This window comes from Cervus elaphus, chromosome 4 (assembly GCF_910594005.1).
Source record: "Cervus elaphus chromosome 4, mCerEla1.1, whole genome shotgun sequence".
Lineage (NCBI taxonomy): Eukaryota > Metazoa > Chordata > Mammalia > Artiodactyla > Cervidae > Cervus > Cervus elaphus.
In genome coordinates, this window is record NC_057818.1 from 64,678,913 (window position 1) to 64,700,510 (window position 21,598).

Sequence of the window (21,598 nt, forward strand, 5' to 3'; positions counted from 1 at the left end):
CCCTCCTGGGGAGCCGAGGCCCCCAGCGTGGGGCGCTGTGCTTCCTTCAACATGCAAGGGATTTGGGCCCCCGGCCCCTCCTCCGTCAGAACCAGAGTGCAGACCCCCAGCCCCTCCTCCCTCAGACCCGGGGGTCCAGAGCCCTGGCCCCTTCTCTCAGCCTCAGGAGTCAAAGTCCCCAGGTTTCTTCTCTTTCAGGGACCCGAGAACCCTGGCCGCAGCTTTCTCCTCCCTCAGACCCAACAGTCGAGTTTCCAGGCGGGCGCGCTCGGCCCGGGTTCCCCGCCCGTTCCCGCCCTCCAACACCACCCCCCCGCCACACACACACACACCCCAGGAGATCGGACCCTCAGCTCCCGCCTGCGCCCCTGAAGGAAGCAGACGTCCCTCCGGGCTCCTCTGGGGTCGAGACCCCGCCCCCAGCCCCTCCTCCGCGGGCAGCCTTCCTCCTCCCCGCCCCTCGTCCCCTTAAAATACCCGGGGTCCCTATGGCAACGGGCGCGGGCGACAGGTGCGGGTGTTATTTACGGGTCGAGCCCGAAATAGCCGGCGAGGGTGCAGGGGGCGGCGGATGCGGGCGAGGCCGGGAGTGCGCGGAGCTGCCGGGCCGGCGGGCGGCGGCGCGCGGAGCCGGCGGTTCGGAGGCCTCGCGGAGCTGGGGGCGGCGCGGCGCGGAGGCAGGAGAGCCAGCGGGGTCCCTGCCCGGGAGCCGGGGGTGGGAGGCCCGAGGGAGGCGCCCGGCCTGGAGCGGGCCCGGCCCAGCCGGCCCTGGGAGCCCGGGGGAGGGGGAGGCGAGCGATCGCAAAGAGACACCCAGTCCGTTCCGGGCCCCAGCCGTCCTTGGAACCGCGGCAGGACGTGGTCCCCACTTTCTGAGCCGCGGTGCGGACCACAGCCCCTTCATCTGAGCCCCAGTGCGGACCCCAGGTCCTCCTCCCGGGTCTCGGGGTGGGGGGTATCCCTCAGCCCCCTTCTCTGGGCCCCACGGTCCCCTCGGCCCTGGTCCCCTCGCAGCCCCTGGGCAGATCTTCTCCGCTCTCCTCTCTGAATGGCCAGGTAGAAGCCCCCACACCCATTTTCTGGAATTCCAGCAGGTCCCCAGCTTCCTTGCTCTGAACCCCAGCCAGGACTTTGCTGATCCCTCTCTGTGAAAGTTGGGGGGGTCCTACTGCCTCTCTGACCTCCCCTTCGGAGCCCCCTGCACCCCAGTGTTTCCTCTTCTGAACCCCAGAGGGGACCCAACTCTTTCTCAGACTCTGAGCCCAAAGGAAGCAAGGAAGCATCTCCCCCCACACCCACCCCACACACGAGGACCTCAGCTCCCCTTCCTGAGAACTCCAAACTCTGAGCCTTAGGGGGAAGCTCGGATCCTTCCTCCCGCCCCAGGAAATACAGTTTCCCTGTGGAAACACAGACTCTTCCCAGTGGGGACCCCAGAGCTGACCCTCAGAGCTTCCGCTGACCCTCAGTTTCTCCTTCTGTAGCCCTCCCAACCCCGCTCCAGGGTACCCAGGATCTGGCCCTGAGGCTGGGGGAACTTTGCTTTTCTCTGATCCCATCTTCTTTGCTGAGCTTCTCTGGGTACCCGACCTCCCAACCCCCGCGAATCTCAGAGGCTTCTCAGTTCAGGATCTAGTATTTTCTCGGTATAGTATATTATCTAGTATATTAAGCCCCAGAGGTGACCTCGACTTCCCCATCTGAGGTTCCTGGGGGAACTCAGACCTTCCCTTTTCCGAGCCCCTCACCCCGGCTGCTAGACCCCAGGCGCGCCCCCTCCCCCCCTCCCCCCCCCTCCCCCCGCAGAAGCCCGCCTCAGCTCTGCCTTCTCGGCCCCGGAGCCCCACCGCCCGCCAGGCGCGATGATGATGTGGTCCAACTTCTTCCTGCAAGAGGAGAACCGCCGGCGGGGTGCCGCGGCCCGGCGGCGGGCTCGCGGGCAGCCCAAGGCCCAGATGACCCCGGAGCGCGAGGGCAAGATCAAGCTGGCGCTGCTGCTGACCTCCGTGGGCGCCACGCTGGCCGTGCTGGCCGTCGGCACCGAGTTCTGGGTGGAGCTCAACACGTACCGGGACAACGGCAGCGCCGTCTGCGACGCGGCGCACCTGGGCCTCTGGAAGATGTGCACGAAGCGACTGTGGCAGGCGGACGTGCCCGCGGGCAGGGACACCTGCGGGCCCGCCGAGCTGCCCGGAGGTGAGGCCGCCGCCCGCCCCGCGCGGGGGCTGGGGCCCCCGCAGGCCGCCGAGGGGCCGCTGTCCGAGACAGCCGAGCCCCAGAGAGGGCGACCTTGCACCCTCAGAAGGAGCCCCCCACCCTGCCCACTTCAGCCTGTGCTCCCGGGAGTAACTCTGCCCCAGGAGCACACCCTGCAGAGAGGGAGTCTGTACCCCCAAACTAGCCTGGGTCTCCAGGCCAGACCCAGACTATGCCAGGACCTCCAAAGCTCCAGACCCCCAGCACAACCCATGATCCCAGACATTTGTGTGCCCCTGGACCAGTCTGTACCCCCAGAGAACCCATAAGATAGATAGAAAGATAGATAATAGTTGTGTCTGACTCTGTGCGACCCCCATGGACTGTAGCCCACCAGGCTCCTCTGTCCATGGGATGCTCCAGGCAAGAATACTGGAGTGGGTTGCCATGCCTTTCTCCAGGGGATCTTCCCTGACCCAGGGATCCAACCCGGGTCTCCTGGATTGCAGGCAGATTCTTTACTGTCTGAGCCACCAGGAGGGCCCCAGAGAGCCTGTGTCCCTAGAGAAACCTTGTGTCTCTGATCACAGCCTGAGGCCCGAGCCCCAGATGGTGACTCTGGACACAGTTGGTGCCTCAGACAGCCTGTGTCTCCCCAGAAACGCCCCCACCCCCCTGAGACAGCCTGCTCCCTTAGAGAAAGACTCTGGGTTCCCGATGTCAGCTTGCTCTTCCCACTCTGGAGACAGCCTGCGGCCCAACCCCGCAGGCCCTGGGGAGGCAGCCCGTCTTGACGCCTACCCCAGAGTACAATCTGCTGTTCCCTCCTACCGAGTCCACCAAGACAGAGCTCTCAGGAGACACCTCCCACCTCCCGGGGCAGCCCTCCTGCTTCCTGGGAGATCTTTCACCTCGTGTCCTCAGACTGGACACTCCAGCCCCCCTCGCTGTCTCTTCCAGACACCCCCACAGCCCTCACTTTCCCACAGAGTGGCTCTTTCACCCCTAGCCCTGCCAGAGAGCTATCCCATACCTCTCACTCTCCCAGACAGGACACGCCATGCCCTAAACTTATACCAGTGGGGACACCCTATACCTCCTGGGAACGGAGATGAGATCTCACTCCACCTCTACTGACCCAAGGAAACTATCTGACACCCCCTCAGAGCCCATTTAGGATGTCGCATGCTTAACTGCCCACACGACATCCCTCTTTCCTCTCCAAAGGATGTCTTATCATCTCATGTGTGTGTTCAGTTGCTTGAGATGTGTTCAACTCTTTGCAACCCTATGGACTGTAGCCTGCCAGACCCCTCTGTCCATGGAATTCTCCAGGCCAGAATACTGGAGTGGGTTGCCATTCCCTTCTCCGGGGGATCTTCCTGACCCAGGGATGGAACCCAGGTCTCCTGCATTGCAGGCGGATTCTTTACACACACCCTTGATAGCAAAATGGTATGCCACACGCCTTTGTTCTGAGATACCCACCCACTCAGCGTGCAGACGGCTGTTTCTCACCCCGCAGAGCCTCAAGCAGATGTTCCCAAATTTTTGAGAAATGGGATGCTCTGGTGAAAAAAAAAGTGTTAGATGTTGTAAATTAAATATGCTCTAATAAAAAGTTTTGATAGAGATAAAGTCAGAAATATGTATTAGATGATTATGTAGTGCCTGGCTCTGTCATAAGTATTTCATCTGCATTAACTTATCAATCCTCATAGCAACCCTGCAAGTAGTTATTATCATCACAACCCCTATACGTAGTTATTATCATCCTCAAAATGAAGAGCAAGAAGTGTATGTAAATGGATCCAGACTTCCATGGTGGTCCAGTGGTCCACACTGCCAATGCAGGGGGCACAGGTTCAATCCCTGTTTGGGGAACTAAGATCCCACACATCACTGTAATGCAGCCAAAAAAAGAAAAAAATTAAAGTTAAGTATATGCAATTGGAAAAGAACTGAAGTTTTTTTTTTTTTTTTTTTAAGAGAGAGAGAGAGAAAGAAATATGAATGGCTCCATCTAAGCACCCAGGCTAGTCATATGGGGTTTGAACCCTGGTCATCTTGTTCTTAACAACCACAATATACTGCATCTCATTAGTCTGTAAATATGCCCCAGAGGTCCTCACTGCACTGGATGGGATGTCCCATCCCGCCTAACTGCATACTCTGGGGTCCTTCACACCCCTTGATGTCTCCCTAATGATCAGAAAGGGCTTCAACCTTCTTAAAGGACCATCCCCATCAGCCCACAGTCCTGACCCTTCAGAGGACATCTCCCAGCTTTCAAGGTTTCAGAAATATCCCACCCATCTCATCGCCCATCAAAGGACATCCCCAAGCAGGGATGACCCATATCCCACTCTTTTTCCAAATGAGATGTACCATAGCCTCTGAGATAAGAGACAAGAAAATCTAAATCATTAGCAGCCAAAACAGGGTGGCCAGATACCCCACACTCTCAGAAAGATGTACCACGCCCTCTCACTCTCTAGATGAGACTTTCCGTTTCCCTTGCAGAGGAAGACCGCGTTTCTCCCAACCACTACAGACGGCATCCTTGCCCTTTGCTCCACTGCATGAAGCACCTTCTTCTTCTTGCTGCTGCAGAATCAGGATTCACTGCTCCAGCCAGGATACGTCATGCCCTTCTCCTTCCCTCCAAGTACCAGGTGGAGTGTCCACATCACCTCACCTGACTCGGGAGCTTACCTCTTGTCCTTCAGCATCCCTCTTCAATTTGAAAAGTTGCTTCCCACTTCCCAAGACCACCTGCCCTCTTTCCTGTTTCCTCCCCCCCTCTTATTCAAAACTTCTCTCCTCCCCTCTCATCCTTCTTCTGCTCAGTTTCCCCATCTGTGGAATGAGAAAGCTGATTCTAGGTGTGTTCTATGGGAAATTCTGGCTTTAAAATGTAACTTAGAAAGCATCTTCCCCCCCACCCAAAGTGTGGGGTTCCTTAAACTTCAAGTACACAGAGTTAGATGAATCATAACTTTTCAGCTTATGTCACAAAATCATTATCAGCCTTAGCTGGTTCTTTCTTGCGCATTATTTTACATTCTTTTTTTTAATTTATTTTTCCTAGTTCATCTCTTTAATGCATTGGATATATATTTTAACTTGGAAAATATACAGTGTTATTTTTATATATGTATTTTAATTTACATAAATGATATCATGCTCTAGATTTTTTTTCCTATTTGTGATTTTTTTTTTTTTTTTGCTCAATGCTGTGTTTCTCAAATCTCTCCAATCTACTTTGTTATTCTAGTTCGTGGCTACTGTGTGCTGCAGAGGCTTGCCTGGGGAGCATCTATCACATTTACTTGTCTATTCCCATCGAGATGGACACTAGGTTGATTATTCTGACTCCCTGTTTTTATAAACAGTGTTGCAATGAACAGCACGCAATACATGTATTTTCCTGCATGTGGTTTTTTCCTGGATGTATACCCAGAAGTGAAATTGCTGGGCTGTAGGGTATAAACATGCTTCATTTCATAAAGTACTCCAAAGTGCTTTCCAAAAGAGGCCAGTACCTATTACACCCCCAGATGTTTCCTCTTATCCTTCTTATCCTTCCAAGTGCTTAATATTATCCTTTTAATATTTGCCAATCTAATTGATCTAAAGTGGCATCTCCCTGCTGATTTAAGTTGCATTTCTTTGATCCCCGGTGAGATGGAGCATCTCTTTATGTTCTTGTGAGTAATCCGGGCTTCTTCTCCTATGAACTGACTATTCATCTCCTTTGCCCATTTTTCTACTGGGTTACCTCGCTTTTCTTGCTGATCAGCAGGGGTTCTTTGTGTAGTCTAGACGGGAACCCTTTCTGAGGTAGAGAATCTCTTCTGAATGTGTTAACCTTCTGCCTGGATCTTGGTATGCTCTGTTGAATAAAGCGGTTATCCGTTTCAAATCTCATTTGACCCTAAACAAGCCATATGACAGAGTCAGGGAAGAGACTATTAACTCACTTTGTAGAGGAAGAGTCAGAAGCTCAGAAAGGTCAATAGCCCTCTCACAGCCACAGATCTGGACTTTTCAGCTCTGGATTGGAGCCCCAGCTCCTGGATAGCTGTGTGATAGCAGGTGGTTTTCCTTTTCTGGACATCATTTCTCTCTATCAGGGATGCTAATGTCATATTTCTGGGTTATTGTTAGCTTTGCTAAATGTCCAGCCCTGATCTTACACTAGGGATCTCCATGTCATTACCTCTCTTTTTCTCTCCCCTGCTCCTACAGAAGCAAATTGCACTTATTTTAAATTCTTCACCACTGGAGAGAATGCACACATCTTCCAAAGAACCACAAAGAAAGGTAAGACCATTTCACCCGGCAGAGGGGATGTGCTGACCACACCAAAGGAATTCTTTTCTTTTTAAATTGACATAGAGCTTGTTTACAATATTGTGTTGGTTTCAGGGGTACAGCGAAATGATTCCATTATTTTTTTCAGATGATATTCCCTTATTTATTAGAAGGTATTGATTATACTTCTCTGTGCTAGACAGTAAGTCCTTGTTGGTTATCTACTTTATGTACAGTAGTTTGTATGTTAGTCCCAGAGGAGTTCTCAATAGCATCATGCTCTTCTCTGCTTTGCCGCAGGACGGGCACAAGCTCCTAAGCCTTGGGAGGTCTCACCTTTGGGGAGAGGTGGTTCTTCAGAACCCTCTGTCCAGGGTTCCTGCCTCAGCTCCGCCTTTGCCACATGCTGTGTTACTTTGGGCAAGTCCCAGCCCCTCTCTGTGGGCAGTACGATAACATCTCACAAGTGTGATTTCCCACATGCTAAACACAGCCCTGAGGGTTTCATTTATAAGACTTCCAGCCCTTTCCATGACTCTGCAGGACAGGGGTTTTATCTTAATCTTCCAGATGAGAAAACGGAAGCCCACAAATGGTTTATTTTCCCAGGAAGTGACAGAGAGAGGCACGATTTAAACCCAAATAATTCCAACTCCAACTCAGTGCTCTTCTATAAAGTATGCTGTGAAAATGGAAATGTTTCTGAATCTGCACTAACTAGTATGGCAGCCACTGACCAAATGTGGCTGGTGCGACTCAGACACTGAGTTTTCACTTTTGTTCCATTTAAATTCATTTCAAATGAAAACACCATCTGTGGTTAGTGGCTACATACTAAACAATGAAACTCTTAAAGACTTTACCCTTTCTACCCTAACCACAGTTTCTCCACCACCCCAGTACCTTGGTATCCTCACCAGTAAAGGAACTGTGATCATGTCATCAACCTTATCTGGTCTTTATAAGGATTTAATGAGATGATGCAGCTAAAACATACAGTATGATGCCTGGCACATAATAGGTCCTCATTAAACAGTGGTGTCTTACCCTCTCCACTCCTTCCACTCCTTTCTTTCTTATCTTGGTGCTAAGTGGTCTTGGGCAAGTCACTGTGCCCGCCCACCCAGCCACCCACCCTCACCCCCACCCCAGGATAGTAAAATACTCTCAGGGCACGTCTATGGACCAAGTGCTCTGTGCCAAGTTGTACACTGGGCACATTACATGGGTGCTTTGTAATCCTCACAGCAGACCAAATAGGGACTTTTGTCTTGATTTTTCTAGAAGACGAAAGTGAGGCTCAGAGAAGTTCAGTGGCTTTAGCAGAATCTTCCAGCTAGGAAGTAGCTAGGGAGAATTCCAACTTGGATCATCCCACTATAATATACTGCCTTCTCTGTTGTCTCCCACACACACACAACCCACTGCCTCAGTTTCCTCACTGGTAAACAAACGGTGACCAGATCATAAATAATAATTGGTAGTTCCCATCTCCTTCTAATCCTGGCTCTGCCCATTCTTGGCTCTGTGACCCTAGGCAAATAACTGACCCTCTCTGAGCCTTGGTTCCTTCAACAGTATAAGTAAAATATTGGCTCTGCTACTTGAAAATTCTTCTCTAGTCCTGGCTCCTTCATATTCCTGGTTCTGAGCGCCTATAGGGGAGTTCTGCCCACTTCCTACATCCAGTGTTGTCTGTTTCCCCTCCCCCTCCTCGCAGAGGTGAATCAGGCAGCTGCCGTGATAGCAGTGCTAGGCTTGGCAGTTATGGCCCTGGGGTGCCTCTGTATCATCATGGTGCTCAGCAAAGGTGCAGAGTTCCTGCTCCGGGTTGGAGCCGTCTGCTTTGGCCTCTCAGGTGAGGGTTGAGAGTCTACAGACCAAGGATACTGCATGTTAGGAGATCTGGACTTCAACCCCTGTTGCATGCTGGGAGGTCGGGTCTTCAAGCCCTGTTGCATGCTGGGAAGCCGGGTCTCCAAGCCCTGCTGCATGCTGGGAGGTCAGGTCTCCAAGCACCATTGCATGCTGGGAGGTCGGGTCTTAAAGCACTTAAAGTATTGCATGCTGGGAAGTTGTGTTTCCAAGCACTGTTGCATTCTGGGAGGTCGAGGGAGGTCTCTAAGCATTGTTGCGCATTGAGAGATCAGGTCTCCAAGCACTGTTGTGTGCTAGGAGTTGGCAGAAGCTCAAGTGCTATAGAACTCTCAGAGATGGAAGAGTTTTAAGTTCTGCTGCTGACTCAAACACTTTTTTAGATTGGAATCTAGGGCCTCCAAGCACTGTTGCCTGCTCGCAGGGTGAGGGAGATCCCCATGGGCTGTTGCATGCTGAGAGGTTCAAGAAGTTCTCTAAGCACCGGTTGCATGCTGGGAAGCACAAGGGCTATAGTACTCTTAAATATGAGAAAATTCCAAGCACTTTTGTTGGCCGAGAACTGAAGGTTCTCTAGACACTCTTTCAGATTTGCACTTGGAGCCTGTAAGAACTGTTGCATTTTTGGAGTTGAAAGTCCAAAAAGTCTGCATCTTGTGAAATGTAGCCCTCACTGGATCAGATGCTTTCTAAAGTGGATAGATAGGTCATTCATTATAAAAGTTTCATTAATCTTTCATGGATCTACTGAGCATCTTCTATGTTCCAGGCAGTAGGCTAAGGGCTGGAGATATAAGATTCATAAGACAGACACTGTGTCTGCCCTCATAAAGCCTAGATTCTGACAGAAATAGATAGTAACCAGCAATTACATATATAATTCAACTATAGTTGTGATGAGAGTTATGATAAAGCATATAAGGGGTACACACTGGGGTGTGAGAAAGTGGTATTAAATTTCTGAGAAAGTGGTATTAAAGCTGATAATCAAATGAAGAATAGAAATTACCCAGAGTATGGTGTTGACAGTAGTGGTGGCCATGTTGGTGGTGATTGTGTGGTGGTAGTGATGCTGGTAATATGGTAATAGTGATGATAAACAGTATGTGTGAAGTCTGTGAAATATTTGGCAAGTTTGAGGAACAGAATGAAGAGCAGAGCATAAAGCAGGGCAAAGTTGGCACAAATGTACAAGGTAACCTTAATCCAAAGATGAAGTAGAGGCTTGGTGAAAAATGAGGCAAGGGAGATACGAGTGGTCAAGAGCACACTCAAATAGAAATGATTAATAATCACATTCTTTTCGAAACTATTTATTCACTCACTAGACTGTGTCAGGTCTCAGTTGTGGCACCTGGGATCTTTCACTGCAGCTCACAGATGCTCTAGTTGTGGTGTTTGGGCTTGGTTGCTCTACAGCAAATGGGGTCTTAGTTCCCCAACCAAGAATCAAATCCACATCTCCTGCATTGCAAGGTGGACAACCAGGGAAGTCCCAGTAATCGCATTCTTATTATTGTTTTGTGCCTTAGAGAGCTTCCTAAATAAAGGGGGGAAAGTCAGTCACTCCCTTTCCTTTGTTTGATTTATCCATTAGTTCACTTAAATCACTGCTATGCACACAGACCCATTACACTATGCATATGTGTGAAGACTATACAAGAAGGAAAGGTTAAGGAGATTATCATCTGGCTAAGGACATAGAAATGATACAAATTATCCCACAGTTATAAACTGCAGTCAGTGCCCAAGAAAAAGTAGAGTCCTGTGAGAGTGCCTAATGAGGGCACGTGATTTAAAGCAAAATTAGAGAAGGCCTCTCGGAGGAGGTGACACTTAAAATGTCAAAGTATGTGTAACCAAGCTAGAAAAACGTTTGGTGAATTTCAGGTCCTGAAAGACAGCCAGTGAGTTTGGAGCATGGAGAGTGAGGATACAGGTATAAAAGACAAACCAGGAGGGATTTTCCTGGTGGTCCAGTGGTTAAGATTCCATACCCCCAAGCAGACCAGGGTTCGAACTCTGGTCAGGGAAGTAGAACCCACATGCCACAACTAAGGTTTCACATGCCACAACTAAAGAGCCCATATGCCGCAACTGAAGACCCAGCAAAGCCAAGAAACTATTAAGAGATGAGTGATCTTGAAGAAACTGCTTTCCATCTCTGAGTTAAAATTTCATATTTATGAACTCATGCATTCAAGTATATATTTATCAAGTACCTATCCTATCCATCCATCCATCTATACTCTGATCTGTCAATCATCTCCCTCCCCACTGCCTTTTCTTCCTTGCTTTTCCCCCATTTTTCTCTTTCTCCTTCCATTCATATATTCGTCTATCTGTCCATCCATCCATTCATTCAATGATACAGTATGTCTTTAATATCTAGTAATTGCTGGATGCTGTGTTAGGTACTACTGGGGACAGAATGAAGACCAGATTAAGATGATTCCTGTTGTCATGGAACTTTTAGCTTGGTAGGAATTTGGTGTTGGTGTTATTATTGAACTCATACTTGTGTTATTCCTGAGGGTACCATGAAAGTGTGGACGTTAAAGTGTTTTATGAAAGTCTCGGGCACAAAAATGTTCTGCAAAATGTACAACCAAGTAAAAGTGAAGGGTAGATTTGACTCCATAATTATTTTCCTTATACTGGATATCGGGGCAGGTGGGGGTTTTGAGGTCTCCCTAGACCTCACACATGTTCAGGTTATATTGTTTTTCTCCATGAAGTATATGTGTCAGATGTACTATGTTTTAGGGGCGTGAAACAAACAAGTTCCTGGCCCTCACACATTTATACTCTATTGGGAGAGATAGAAATCAGGCAGATAAATAACACATATAAATTAACATGTTAATAATTACCAACTGTGATTAATGCTATAAATGAACAGTAAAGAGTATAATGGAAACCTGTAACTGGGTAGACCCAACAGAGACTTAAGTGGTGGTGGTCAGGGAAGGCTTCTCGGAAGAAGTGTAACTTAAGTAGGGATGTAGAGAATGAGGATGTGTCATGTTGGCTTAGGGAGGGGTAAGCAGTTATTCCAAGCACCATAAAGGTCTCCAGGCTTGAACAAATTGGGTGCATTCAAGTCCTGAAAGAACTCTTACACCATACCACTGTAGGATGGGAAGGGCAGCTTGAGAGGAGGCTGAAGAAGTAGGCCGGGGCTGGGTCCCGTGGACCCTTCTAGGTTGTACGAGAGAGGCCTTGCTTCTGCCCCTAGCCACCACCCCTGAGTTCTGGGCACAGCTGGCTTCTTTTCGTCCATTTGGGTCTCAGCCCAAGTGGCTGTTCTGATGATGCCATCTCGAGTCCCAGCCCCCGCCCCTGGATGCCACACCCCTTCCCATCACTCTGTTTTTATCTCCTTCCTAGCGTGCATCACTGTCTGAAATTACCCTGTCTTCTCATGTGTTTACTTTGAGAGTTACAGCCTGCCTGCCCACAGGCCAGCAACAGCCCATAAATGTACTTTGTCTGGCGGGCAGTGTATAGAGGTTTCTCTGAGCCAATATTTAAACTCACCCAATATTTTGGGTGAATGCCCCCCCAGGAAATAATAATCAGTTTTCAAAATTCTAGCTGTTCTTGGAAAGCCAGAAAATCTAGTCCGTTAAGTCCCTGCTTCTGGTGAGCTGCCGTTGGCTGAAGCTGGGTCTGGGCCACCCTTTGTCATTGTCCCCAACACACCTGCCTGCTCATCTGTTTATACTTTCTCTTTGTCCCCTGGAGGCCTCAGAGTTTTGCAAGCCTGGGTTTATTTGTTTACCATCTGCCTTCTCCAAGTAGAACATAGGTTCTGTAAGGGTCTTTGTTGGTCTTGTTCCTTTCTTTTTTCTTTTTTTAATCAAATTGCATTACAACTTGCCTGATTGTCTTTTCATTTTGTAATCTGCCATCATTCTTTTTTCTTTTCAGCTTAATTGGTATATGAGTGACAAGTATAAATTGTGTGCATATGTACATATAGACACTTTATATGGGCTTCCATGAGGGCTCAGACAGTAAAGAATCTGCCTGCAATGACAGAGACCCGGGTTTGATCCCTGGGTCAGGAAGATCCCCTGGAGGAGGGCATGACAACCCACCCACTCCCACCCACTCCAGTCTTCTTGCCTGGAGAATCCCACGGACAGAGGAGCCTGGTGGGCTACAGTCCGTGGGGTCGCAGAGAGTCAGACAGGACTGGACACAAAGCGTGGCACATACATGTATACATGCTATTGTGTATAAGGTGTGTGATGTTGCTGGGTTTTCGTTTGTTCTTTTTGTTTTTTGGCCACACTGTGTGACTTGCAGGATCTCAGTTCCCTGACCAGGGATTGAACCTGGGCCACGGCAGTGAAAGCGCCAAGTCCTAACCACCACGCCACCAAGGAACTCCCCTCCCACTTGATGTTTTGATATACATCATAAAATGGTCATGACTATCAAGCTAGCTGACATGTTCATCACCTCACATACTAATCGTTTGTTGTTGTTGTGTTGTTTTGTAGCAAGAACATTTGAGACCTCTCTTAGCAAGTTTTACGTATTTGGTACATTAACTATAGTCACCTATGCTATGCTTAGTCGCTCAGTCGTGTCCGACTTTTTGTGACCCCATGGACTGTAGCCCGCCAGGCCCCTCTGTCCATGGAATTCTCCAGGCCACAATACTGGAGTGGGTAGCCTTTCCCTCCTCTGGGAGATCTTCTCAACCCAGGGATCGAACCCAGTCTCCCGCATCGCAGGCGGATTCTTTACCGTCTGAGCCCGCAGGGAAGCCCGTGGTCACCACACTGTACCGCAGACCTCCAGAACTGATTCCTCTTGCAGCTGGAAGTTTGTGCTCTCTGATCAGCATCTCCTCGTTTCCCCTCCCCCCAGTCCCTGGCAACCACCGTTCTACTCTCTGCGTCTGTGGCTTCAACTAAGTTAGATTCCATCATCACTTCTTACTAAAGTCTTGATGGAGTCTCTCTTTTTTAAAATTAGTTTTACTTATTTATTTATTTGGCAAAAGGAGAAGGGGGCAGTGGAGGGTGAGATAGTTGGATGGCATCACTGACTCAATGGACATGAATTTGAGCAAGCTCCAGGAGAGTGAAGGACAGGGGAGGCCTGGCGTGCTGCGGTCCATGGGGTCGCAAAGAATCGGACATGACTTGGCGGCTGAACAACAATGACAGAAGTTATCTGGCTGTGCCAGATCTTAGTTGCGGCATGTGGGATCCAGTTTCCCGACCAGGAGTCCAACTCCAGGCAAGCTGCACTGGGAGCGTGCAGTCTCAATCACTGGACCACCAGGGAAGTCCCTTGATGGAGTCTTAATTTGCCTTTTGATTCTTGATTCCTTGGTTTGCTTTATTCTTTTTTTTTTCTTTTTTTTTAAGCAGTGAAAGACACATAAAAATTACCATTTGAACCTTTTTTTAAAAAAAACCTTTATTTTCTATTTTGACCATGCAGCGCAGCATGCAGGGTCTTATTTCTCTGACCAGGGATGGAACCCACGCCCTCTGCACTGAAAGCATGAGTCTTAACCATTGAACTACCAGGGAACCCTGCACCGTTCTAAGTGCCCACTTCTGCGGCGTAAGTTCATTCACACAGTCGTGCAACCATCCCCACCACCCATCTCCAGCACTTTAGCATCTTCTCCAGCTAAAACTCTCTCCCCATTAAACACCAACTCTCCGCTCCCCCTTCCTCTCCCCCAGCACCCACCTTCTACTCTGTCTCTGTGAACCTGGGTCTTGCTCTTTCTCTCCGGCTTCCAAGACTGTGCCTGCTATAGAGCAGATGCTTAGTAAGCGGTCGTTGAAGGGGTGCTAGTGAAACCACAGAAATATGTCTCGGGTCGGGGGCACTGGGAGGCTCCAGTCCTTGATATCTCAGCGCAGAAGGAATTCAGCAGAAGGCAAAGTGATGGATAAGAAGTGATCTAGTAGAATAGCACGCTTGTAAGGCTTGTAAGTGGGCAGGTGAGAGGGTGCCGTGCTGAGGACTTAGTGGGCTACAGTTTTATAAACAAGAGAAAAGTGGAGAGGGGAAGAGGATCCCCTGCTCCCTCATTCTCAAGTCCACGTCCAGCTTCCATCATCAGCTCCTCCTCCATGTCAGGGAGTTTTCTTGTCCCTCCATTGTCAAACTCTGGATCAGGACGATCCCCTGGAGGAGGGCATGGCAACCTCCTTCAGTGTTCCTGCCTGGAGAATCCCATGGACAGAAAAGCCTGGCAGTAATTAGCCTCCAACTAATAAAAATAAATGAAAAAAAAATTCAAGGAGTTGCAAAGAGTCAGACACGACTGAACAACTAACACACACACACGGTCAGAGGAGGACTGTCACAGTGCAATGGAAATGAACAAAAAGGTGGTAACCTCCACTAAAATAAGGTAAAACACCTCAGGTTTCAGCATAATGTCCCCTTGGCCTCATATTTTTGCTTTTAGCGCACGTGCCCGGAGAAGCGTGTCCTAGGGGTCGTTAACTTCCTGAGCCCACTGGGCAGCATGTGGGTCTCAGGCCACCACTGTTTTATTCTGTGAGGGCATGTCTCATGCTGCATGGTTTGATTGCTCAGCAAGCCTGCTTGGTTTTGGTTTTGTGGTTAAGCAAACCTGCTTTTTTTTTTTTGGCTGTGCCATACAGCTCACAAGGATCTTAGTTCCCTGGCCAGGGATCGAACCCACGCGCCCTGCAGTGGCAACATGGAGTCCTAACCACTGGATCTCCAAGAAATTCCCTGGCATGTCTTCTTGAGTGGTCATTAACTTACAGGGGTCTCCCGAACATTCTCCTTTACTCCTGATCCCCTGGGGGGATTACCTCCTTTAATTAATCACCTCCTTTGTCCCTTCTCTCCGCCCCATCACTAGGAGGGGTCCCTCAGGTTTCTGGCTTGAGGAAGCATGTTTTGGGGGCTATATTGGGGTAGGTGCTCAGATCTCAGAGGGGGACCCCTGAGGCCTGAGGACCACGTCTGTTCTCCTCTCCCTGCAGGCCTGCTGGTCCTCGTCAGCCTGGAGGTCTTCCGGCATTCCGTGCGAGCCTTGATGCAGAGGGTCAGCCCCGAGCCCCCCGCGGCCCCGGCCCTGACCTACGAGTATTCCTGGTCCCTGGGCTGTGGCGTGGGGGCCGGCCTGGTCCTCATGCTGGGGGGTGGCTGCTTTCTGCTGCTCACCCTGCCTCCCGGACCCTGGAGTCCCCTCTGTCCCAAGTGGGGCCAGCGGGCCCCCTAGCGCCCCCGTCGTGCCTTCTCTCAGCAATTTCCCAACGCCCCTCCACCCTCCCCATCATCCCCTTTGCATCTTTCACCCCGTGCCCCAGAGAGACTGTGTTCTCCGGACTATGGGGCCCACGCTGTTTGCACAAACCTGCCTCTCCCCCTCGTAAATACCTTTTTCCTCTGTAAATATGTTTTTTTTTTTTTTCTCCATGGCTGGATTTGGGTTGCTTGGGGGTGGGACGGGGAGAGGATTTTTTTTGCAAACGAGGGTCCCCAGAGAAGACTGCTGGGGGCCTGATGGGGTAACTAGGGGGTGGGGGTGGGTGGGCGAGGTCAGGGGTCTTGGGATGGAGTTGGACCTTCTCCTTGCCCAGATTGGGATGTATTCAGTTGTGGGAGAGACTTCTGGGCAGAGTGGGGAGGGGAGAATCTCTGGGCCTGACCCGGCTGTGGTCTGATTTGGGATTAAAGGTTTGGAAGTTTAACAACTTTGGAGTCACTGTGATGTGGGGTGTGTATTCCAGGGTAGGGAAAACGGGTCATTGTGCTCTTCAGAAAACCTGCGCCTGCTGCTCACAGCCCCAAAGTCACTTGTCAATGGACCCATAGTGAGTGATGGAAAACCCAGTGGAACACAGGCACTGTTCCGGGTTGAATGGGGTCCCTGCGGGAAGTATGTGTTGGGGTCCGAGCCACCAGGACCTCAGAAAGTGACCCTGTTTGGAGATGGAGCCTTTGCAGAGGTGATCCAGTGAAAATGGGGTCGTTAGTCCAAGCCTAGTCCAGTAGGTGCTTGCGCTCAGTCACTCAGTGGTGTCTGACTCTCTGCGACTCCATGGCCTGTAGCCTACCAGGCTCCTCCGTCCATGGGCTTCTCCGGGCAAGAATACTGGAGCGGGTGGCCATGCCCTCCTCCAGGGGATCCTCCAGACCCGGGGATCGAACCCCAGTCTCCTGCGTTGCAGGCGGGTTCTTGACCATCTGAGCCTCCTGGAAAGTCGCCTGGTGCCCTCGTGTGGGGAGGAGACCGGGACGCTGAGGGCGGACAGCGGGCAGGCGAGGTGAAGAGACACAGGGAGAAAACGACCGTCTCCAAGTCCAGGAGGGCTGCCTGGGAGAGAGTCCTGTCTCAGCACCGGGGAGCCACCGGCCCTGCAGACGCCCGGACCTCAGGCCTCCGGTCTCCAGTGCCCCGAGACAGAGCATTTCAGGGCCTAAGCCCCCAGTCTGGGGGCTTGGTCAGGGCCGCCCCAGCAAGCGGGCACAGCTGCCAGTGCCTGGCAGGGGGCCTCAGCTGGAACAAACGCCTACAAATGTACAAGTGGCTTTGGACATGGGGGTGGGCAGCAGCCGGAGGTGTTTTGAGGCGCGTTCTAGAATCAACCTAGATTGCCTTGATGAGACCGTTGGTAGGTGTACGACGTGAAGGGAGTTCTGAGGAGGACTCGGAAGAGGGGAGGAGAGCTGCGGAGAAAGTGTCCACCATCTCAGAGAACACTCAATCATCAGGAGCGGGATGTTGGCAGAAGACGGCCCCCCACAGCTCTCAGGAGCAGGCCAGGAGCCCGGTGTCAAGTTCGAGCCTTGAGCCCGCGGGCCCAGCCTCTGCCCGGGAGGACCAGTGTGCGCCTTTCGACTCAGAAATCTCAACTGGAGCCAAGAATGAATTCTTCAGTTAGGTAGGCTGAATCGCTGAAGCTGAGCTCAGAGGCCAAAGTCTCTTAAATTTAAGTTTAAAAATATTTAAATACGGAATATGTGCTGGCTTATGACTACAAATGTTTAAATATTGTGAGTGTGAGTCTCTTAAGTGCTTCTATATTAAAGAATAAATTATAATGTGATTATATATGATATATGTATTACATAAAACATTATATATAATTTATAAAATTTACTCTAAATTCAGTTAAATATATTAACAGTATATATATTTTATGTGTATAATATATATAATTACAGAAATATTATAAATTAACATACTTAATATAAACAGAAAAATAATATAATATAATATAATATAATGTAAAACTCTAACATAATATAAAATTATATATAATATATACCAGCATTATATATGATTATAACATCATAAGCAGATTGTTATACTAACATTATGGATATCATGATATATTATATATTCATATAAATGTTTCTATATTTAATTATAGATTATAAATACAATTAATCATACATAATTATAACATTATAATTTTATATAAATATATTAATATTATATCATGTTATATAAATAGAGCATTCATAAGATACATATATGTAACAATATTTCTACAACATAATGTATTATATAAATAATGTAATTTATATGTAACATGTCACATATGAATATATTACTTATATTTGTAATGTTATTTATACAACATAACCTATATACATATAATACCTATATATATGATATATTTATACAATGTGATTATACACATATAACACATGTATGTACCATGATAATTACACTGCATAAGCCTTATAATGTTCATAACGTGGTTATGACTCGTCCCCGGGCTGGAAGCCGCTTCTTCAACAAGCAGATCTCTCTTCCTCCGGGAGGGGCGGGTAGCCCTCTCTGGACTAACCGCGGCTGCGCCCCGCAGGGATCCTTCTCCGCGTTCCTGCGCCCTGAATCGGCGTGGTGCTGAGGGTACTGGTGCAGAGCCGGGCAGGTGCGGCCCCGTCCTGTTGGAGCAGCGGCAATGCTGGGCTGTGGCCGAGAGTGGGGCGCTGGGCCCCGACTGTCCGGTGTGGACGCTGGCCCCCCTTTCAGCGCTGGAACGGCTTGCTCACCCTCTGAGGCTCAGCTCCCGCACGCGCGTGTGCGTGCGTGCCTCCTAGAGACGGGTAACATTGCTAACACGTTCCCCGTGGAGGGAACGCCGCAGTCATCCCTGCAAAGCCCTGGAAGCCCGCCAGGCGCGGGTCACAGCTCCATCGGTCTTGCCGGTACTGCTGTTCATCGTGGCACTTCGGCCGGGCGAACAGTAGAGAGTCAAAAGGGACCCCCGTTGGGCTGACAGTCCAGCGATGGAAACATATTAATCACGTAATCACACTAATGAATGTGTAATTATAAACTGGGATAAGTGCTGGGAAAAGAGATCATGGATAGTTGGTTTTTTTCCTACTTGATGATGTGCCCAGAGAACTCGGGGAAACCCAGAGAAGTCTGCCCTGAGGGCGGGGTCTTCAGGTCTCTGGGGAAAGGGGGAATGACTCTGCCCCGTGGGCTCTGCACCCTGCACCCTCTTCCCACCTGGGGTCTTTGTGGCTTTTCCAAAAGTGAGAGAAGGAAATAGACGAATACCTGGAATCACATCAAAACGTTCACTTGCATCTCATCACCTCGTATTTTTTGAAGGAAAATAGAAGTTTCTTCAAGTCTACCACCTTTTCTGTCCTTTTTTGTTTACATGTTGTTTATACTGACTTTTGGAGCACAATTTCAAGCTTCCAGAGACGTTGCAAGAGTCAAAACAGTGCATGCATGTGTGCTCACTCATGTCTGACTCTTTTCGACCCCGTGGACCATAGCCTGCCAGGGTCTCCTGTCCATGGGATTCTCCAGGCAAGAATACTGGAGGAGGTTACCATTTTCTCCTCCAGGGGATCTCCTTCACCCAGGGATTGAACCTGCGTCTCTTGCATCTCCTGCTTTAGCAGATGGATTCTTTACCACTGCACCACCTGGGAAGACCCCTAGAGACATATACTCTTTACTCAGATTCGCCTATTGCTAACATTTTACCCTACGTCCAGATGTGTGGGGTTTGTGTGGGGGGGCTGGTTTTTTTATTCAGCAAGCATTTATTTTTAAATGTGAAGTGCACCATATATGTGCTGACTTATGAATACAAATGAATGAAAAGTCTGAGTTTGATTCTCTTAAATGCAGACTTAACATTCCATAGAAAGAATTAAAATTTAAAAAACGCCTACTAGGGGACTTCCCTGTCAGTACAGTGGTTAGAACTCTGTGCTCCCACACCAGAGGGCACAGGTTTGATCCCTGGTCAAGGAACTGCGGGAGAAGGCAACGGCAACCCACTCCAGTACTCTTGCCCGGACAATCCCATGGACAGAGGAGCCTGGTAGGCTGCAGTCTATGGGGTCGCTAAGAGTCAGACATGACTGAGTGTCTTCAGTTTCACTTTTCACTTTCATGCATTGAAGGAAATGGCAACCCACTCCAGTGTTCTGGCATGGAGAATCCCAGGGACAGGGAAGCCTGGTGGGCTGCCATTTATGGGGTCGCCCAGAGTCGGACATGACTGAAGCGACTTAGCAGCAGCAGCAAGGAACTGCTAATCTCAGAATCCAAACTGAGAAAAAGAGCTAGTCTCTTGGAAACTCCTGGTATTTCCTCACTAACTCCCCTCTTCAAGGCACAAGTCTCATAGGTAAACTAGCACAACTTGAATTTTGACTAAATCATTTCTTGACTTTTCTTTATAGTTTTACAAGCCAAAATTCTATTATCTTTTTAAAAGGTGTTGTTTCATTTTGGTTATGTTTGAACTTTATGTAAATGGAATCATTTTATATGTATTTCTCTGTGTAATTGTCTTTTTTTTTAGGCCCAAAGAAGAGGACTCAAACTCATGGCCAGAAGGCTTGATAAGCCCCACAAGAAGCATTTTATTTAGCCTTCAGAATGTTTACTAAGTTTATTTACAACCAACTGCAGTTGCAAAACAGTCGGTGGGGGGGAGGAATTCCAGAGTTCCAAAAAGCAAGACTTGCATTTGCCAAGGCAGGCAAGTATTTACATACCATTTACATTGTATTTACAACTCTTTACATAGTATTTACACGGCGTCAGGTAATAATGAGTCATCTAAGGATTATTTAAAGGATAAGGGAGGATTTGTGTAGGTTCTATGTGAATACCGAGCCACTTGAATGAGAGACTTGCGCGTCCGTGCGCTCCGGTGTCTGCGGTGGGTCCCGGTCCTCTCAGATGGGGGTGAGCAGAGGAGGACCCCGTCCCAGTCTCAGGAAGCAGCCTGGCTTCCTGGCTGTGTGTGCTCAGGTAAGTCACTTCGCCTCACTATTCCCAGTTTTCTCCTCTGACAAGTAGGGGTAATAGTGTTACCTACTTCACGGGGCTGTTGGCAAGATTAGTGAGTTAATCCATGTAAAGTCTTTCGTTGCTGCTTTTTGCACCCATGGCTTGTGGGATCTTAGTTCTCTGGAAAGGGATGGAACCCGCACTCTTGGCAGTGGAAGCGCAGAGTCCTAACCACTGGACCTCCCTCCTGGGAATCCCTTCCTTGTAAAGTTTTTGGTAGGAGACCTCTTGTATAGTTAAGTGCTCAATAAATGTGAACTTTTTTCTTCTTTGTTTTTTTAGTATTTTGGCCACGATGCACAACAGATAGGATCTCAGTTCCCTGACTGGGTATCGAACCTGCATCCCCTGCAGTGGAAGCGCAGAGTCCTAACCACTGGACCACTAGGGAAGTCCCAGTAAGTGTTAACCGCTGATGGTGGTAACACATAGTGCTGTATATAATAAGTGTGTAAGCGGTGGCTTTTTTCCTGTCATAGTCCATCATTTAATCTCTCTTTCCCCACCTCGTCCTCTGAGGGTTCTGGCAGGCACCAGACTCTAACTTTAGCCACGATTGGACGGAGGCCCACTGATCCATGAGAGCTGAGCGCTGGAGATGTAGTAGAAGGTTTCCTAGCAACAGAGGAGTTTGGGTGGACAGCAGCAAATCCCTGAGTGGTTCCCTAAGAGGAGGAATGTAGGCAGGATTGAATCTATTTGAGGCAAAACGGGAGGAGATTGACAAGGGCCACCCAGAGTGTTGGTTTCTGAGGAATGTCTCAGTCCTGCTCCCCAGAGCTCCTGGACACGGTCCATCACGTTCTCTTCTCCTCTGCTTCTCACCCTCTCTGCCTTCTCCTTTTCTTTCCTCCTCTCTCCTCCTTCCCCCTCTTCTCTTACTATTATCACTGAAAA

General features: G+C 49.2%; 1 protein-coding gene across 3 annotated transcripts; it reads left to right on the plus strand.

The window, feature by feature from the left end:
* The first annotated feature begins 516 nt into the window (after window positions 1–516).
* CACNG6 (calcium voltage-gated channel auxiliary subunit gamma 6) lies at window positions 517–16,106 on the plus strand. 3 transcript variants are annotated; one of them, XM_043900136.1, is made up of 4 exons: window positions 519–2,196; window positions 6,448–6,522; window positions 8,234–8,371; window positions 15,393–16,106. In XM_043900136.1, the coding sequence occupies exons 1-4, from the start codon at window positions 1,863–1,865 to the stop codon at window positions 15,629–15,631; spliced, it is 786 nt and encodes a 261-aa protein (XP_043756071.1). In that variant the 5' UTR covers window positions 519–1,862; the 3' UTR covers window positions 15,632–16,106. The 3 variants fall into 3 exon arrangements, with proteins under 3 accessions (XP_043756073.1, XP_043756072.1, XP_043756071.1); XM_043900137.1 differs by lacking the exon at window positions 8,234–8,371 and having other exon boundaries at window positions 518–2,196; XM_043900138.1 differs by lacking the exons at window positions 6,448–6,522; window positions 8,234–8,371 and having other exon boundaries at window positions 517–2,196.
* Window positions 16,107–21,598: the final 5,492 nt, after the last annotated feature.

Excerpts from the sequence above, each read along its gene's own strand:
- CACNG6 (XM_043900136.1), top strand. The coding sequence starts at position 1,863 with ATGATGATGTGGTCCAACTTCTTCCTGCAAGAGGAGAACCGCCGGCGG. Across the intron at positions 2,197-6,447 it reads GCCCGCCGAGCTGCCCGGAG|AAGCAAATTGCACTTATTTT; the intron begins GTGAGGCCGCCG and ends CTGCTCCTACAG. Across the intron at positions 8,372-15,392 it reads CGTCTGCTTTGGCCTCTCAG|GCCTGCTGGTCCTCGTCAGC; the intron begins GTGAGGGTTGAG and ends CTCTCCCTGCAG.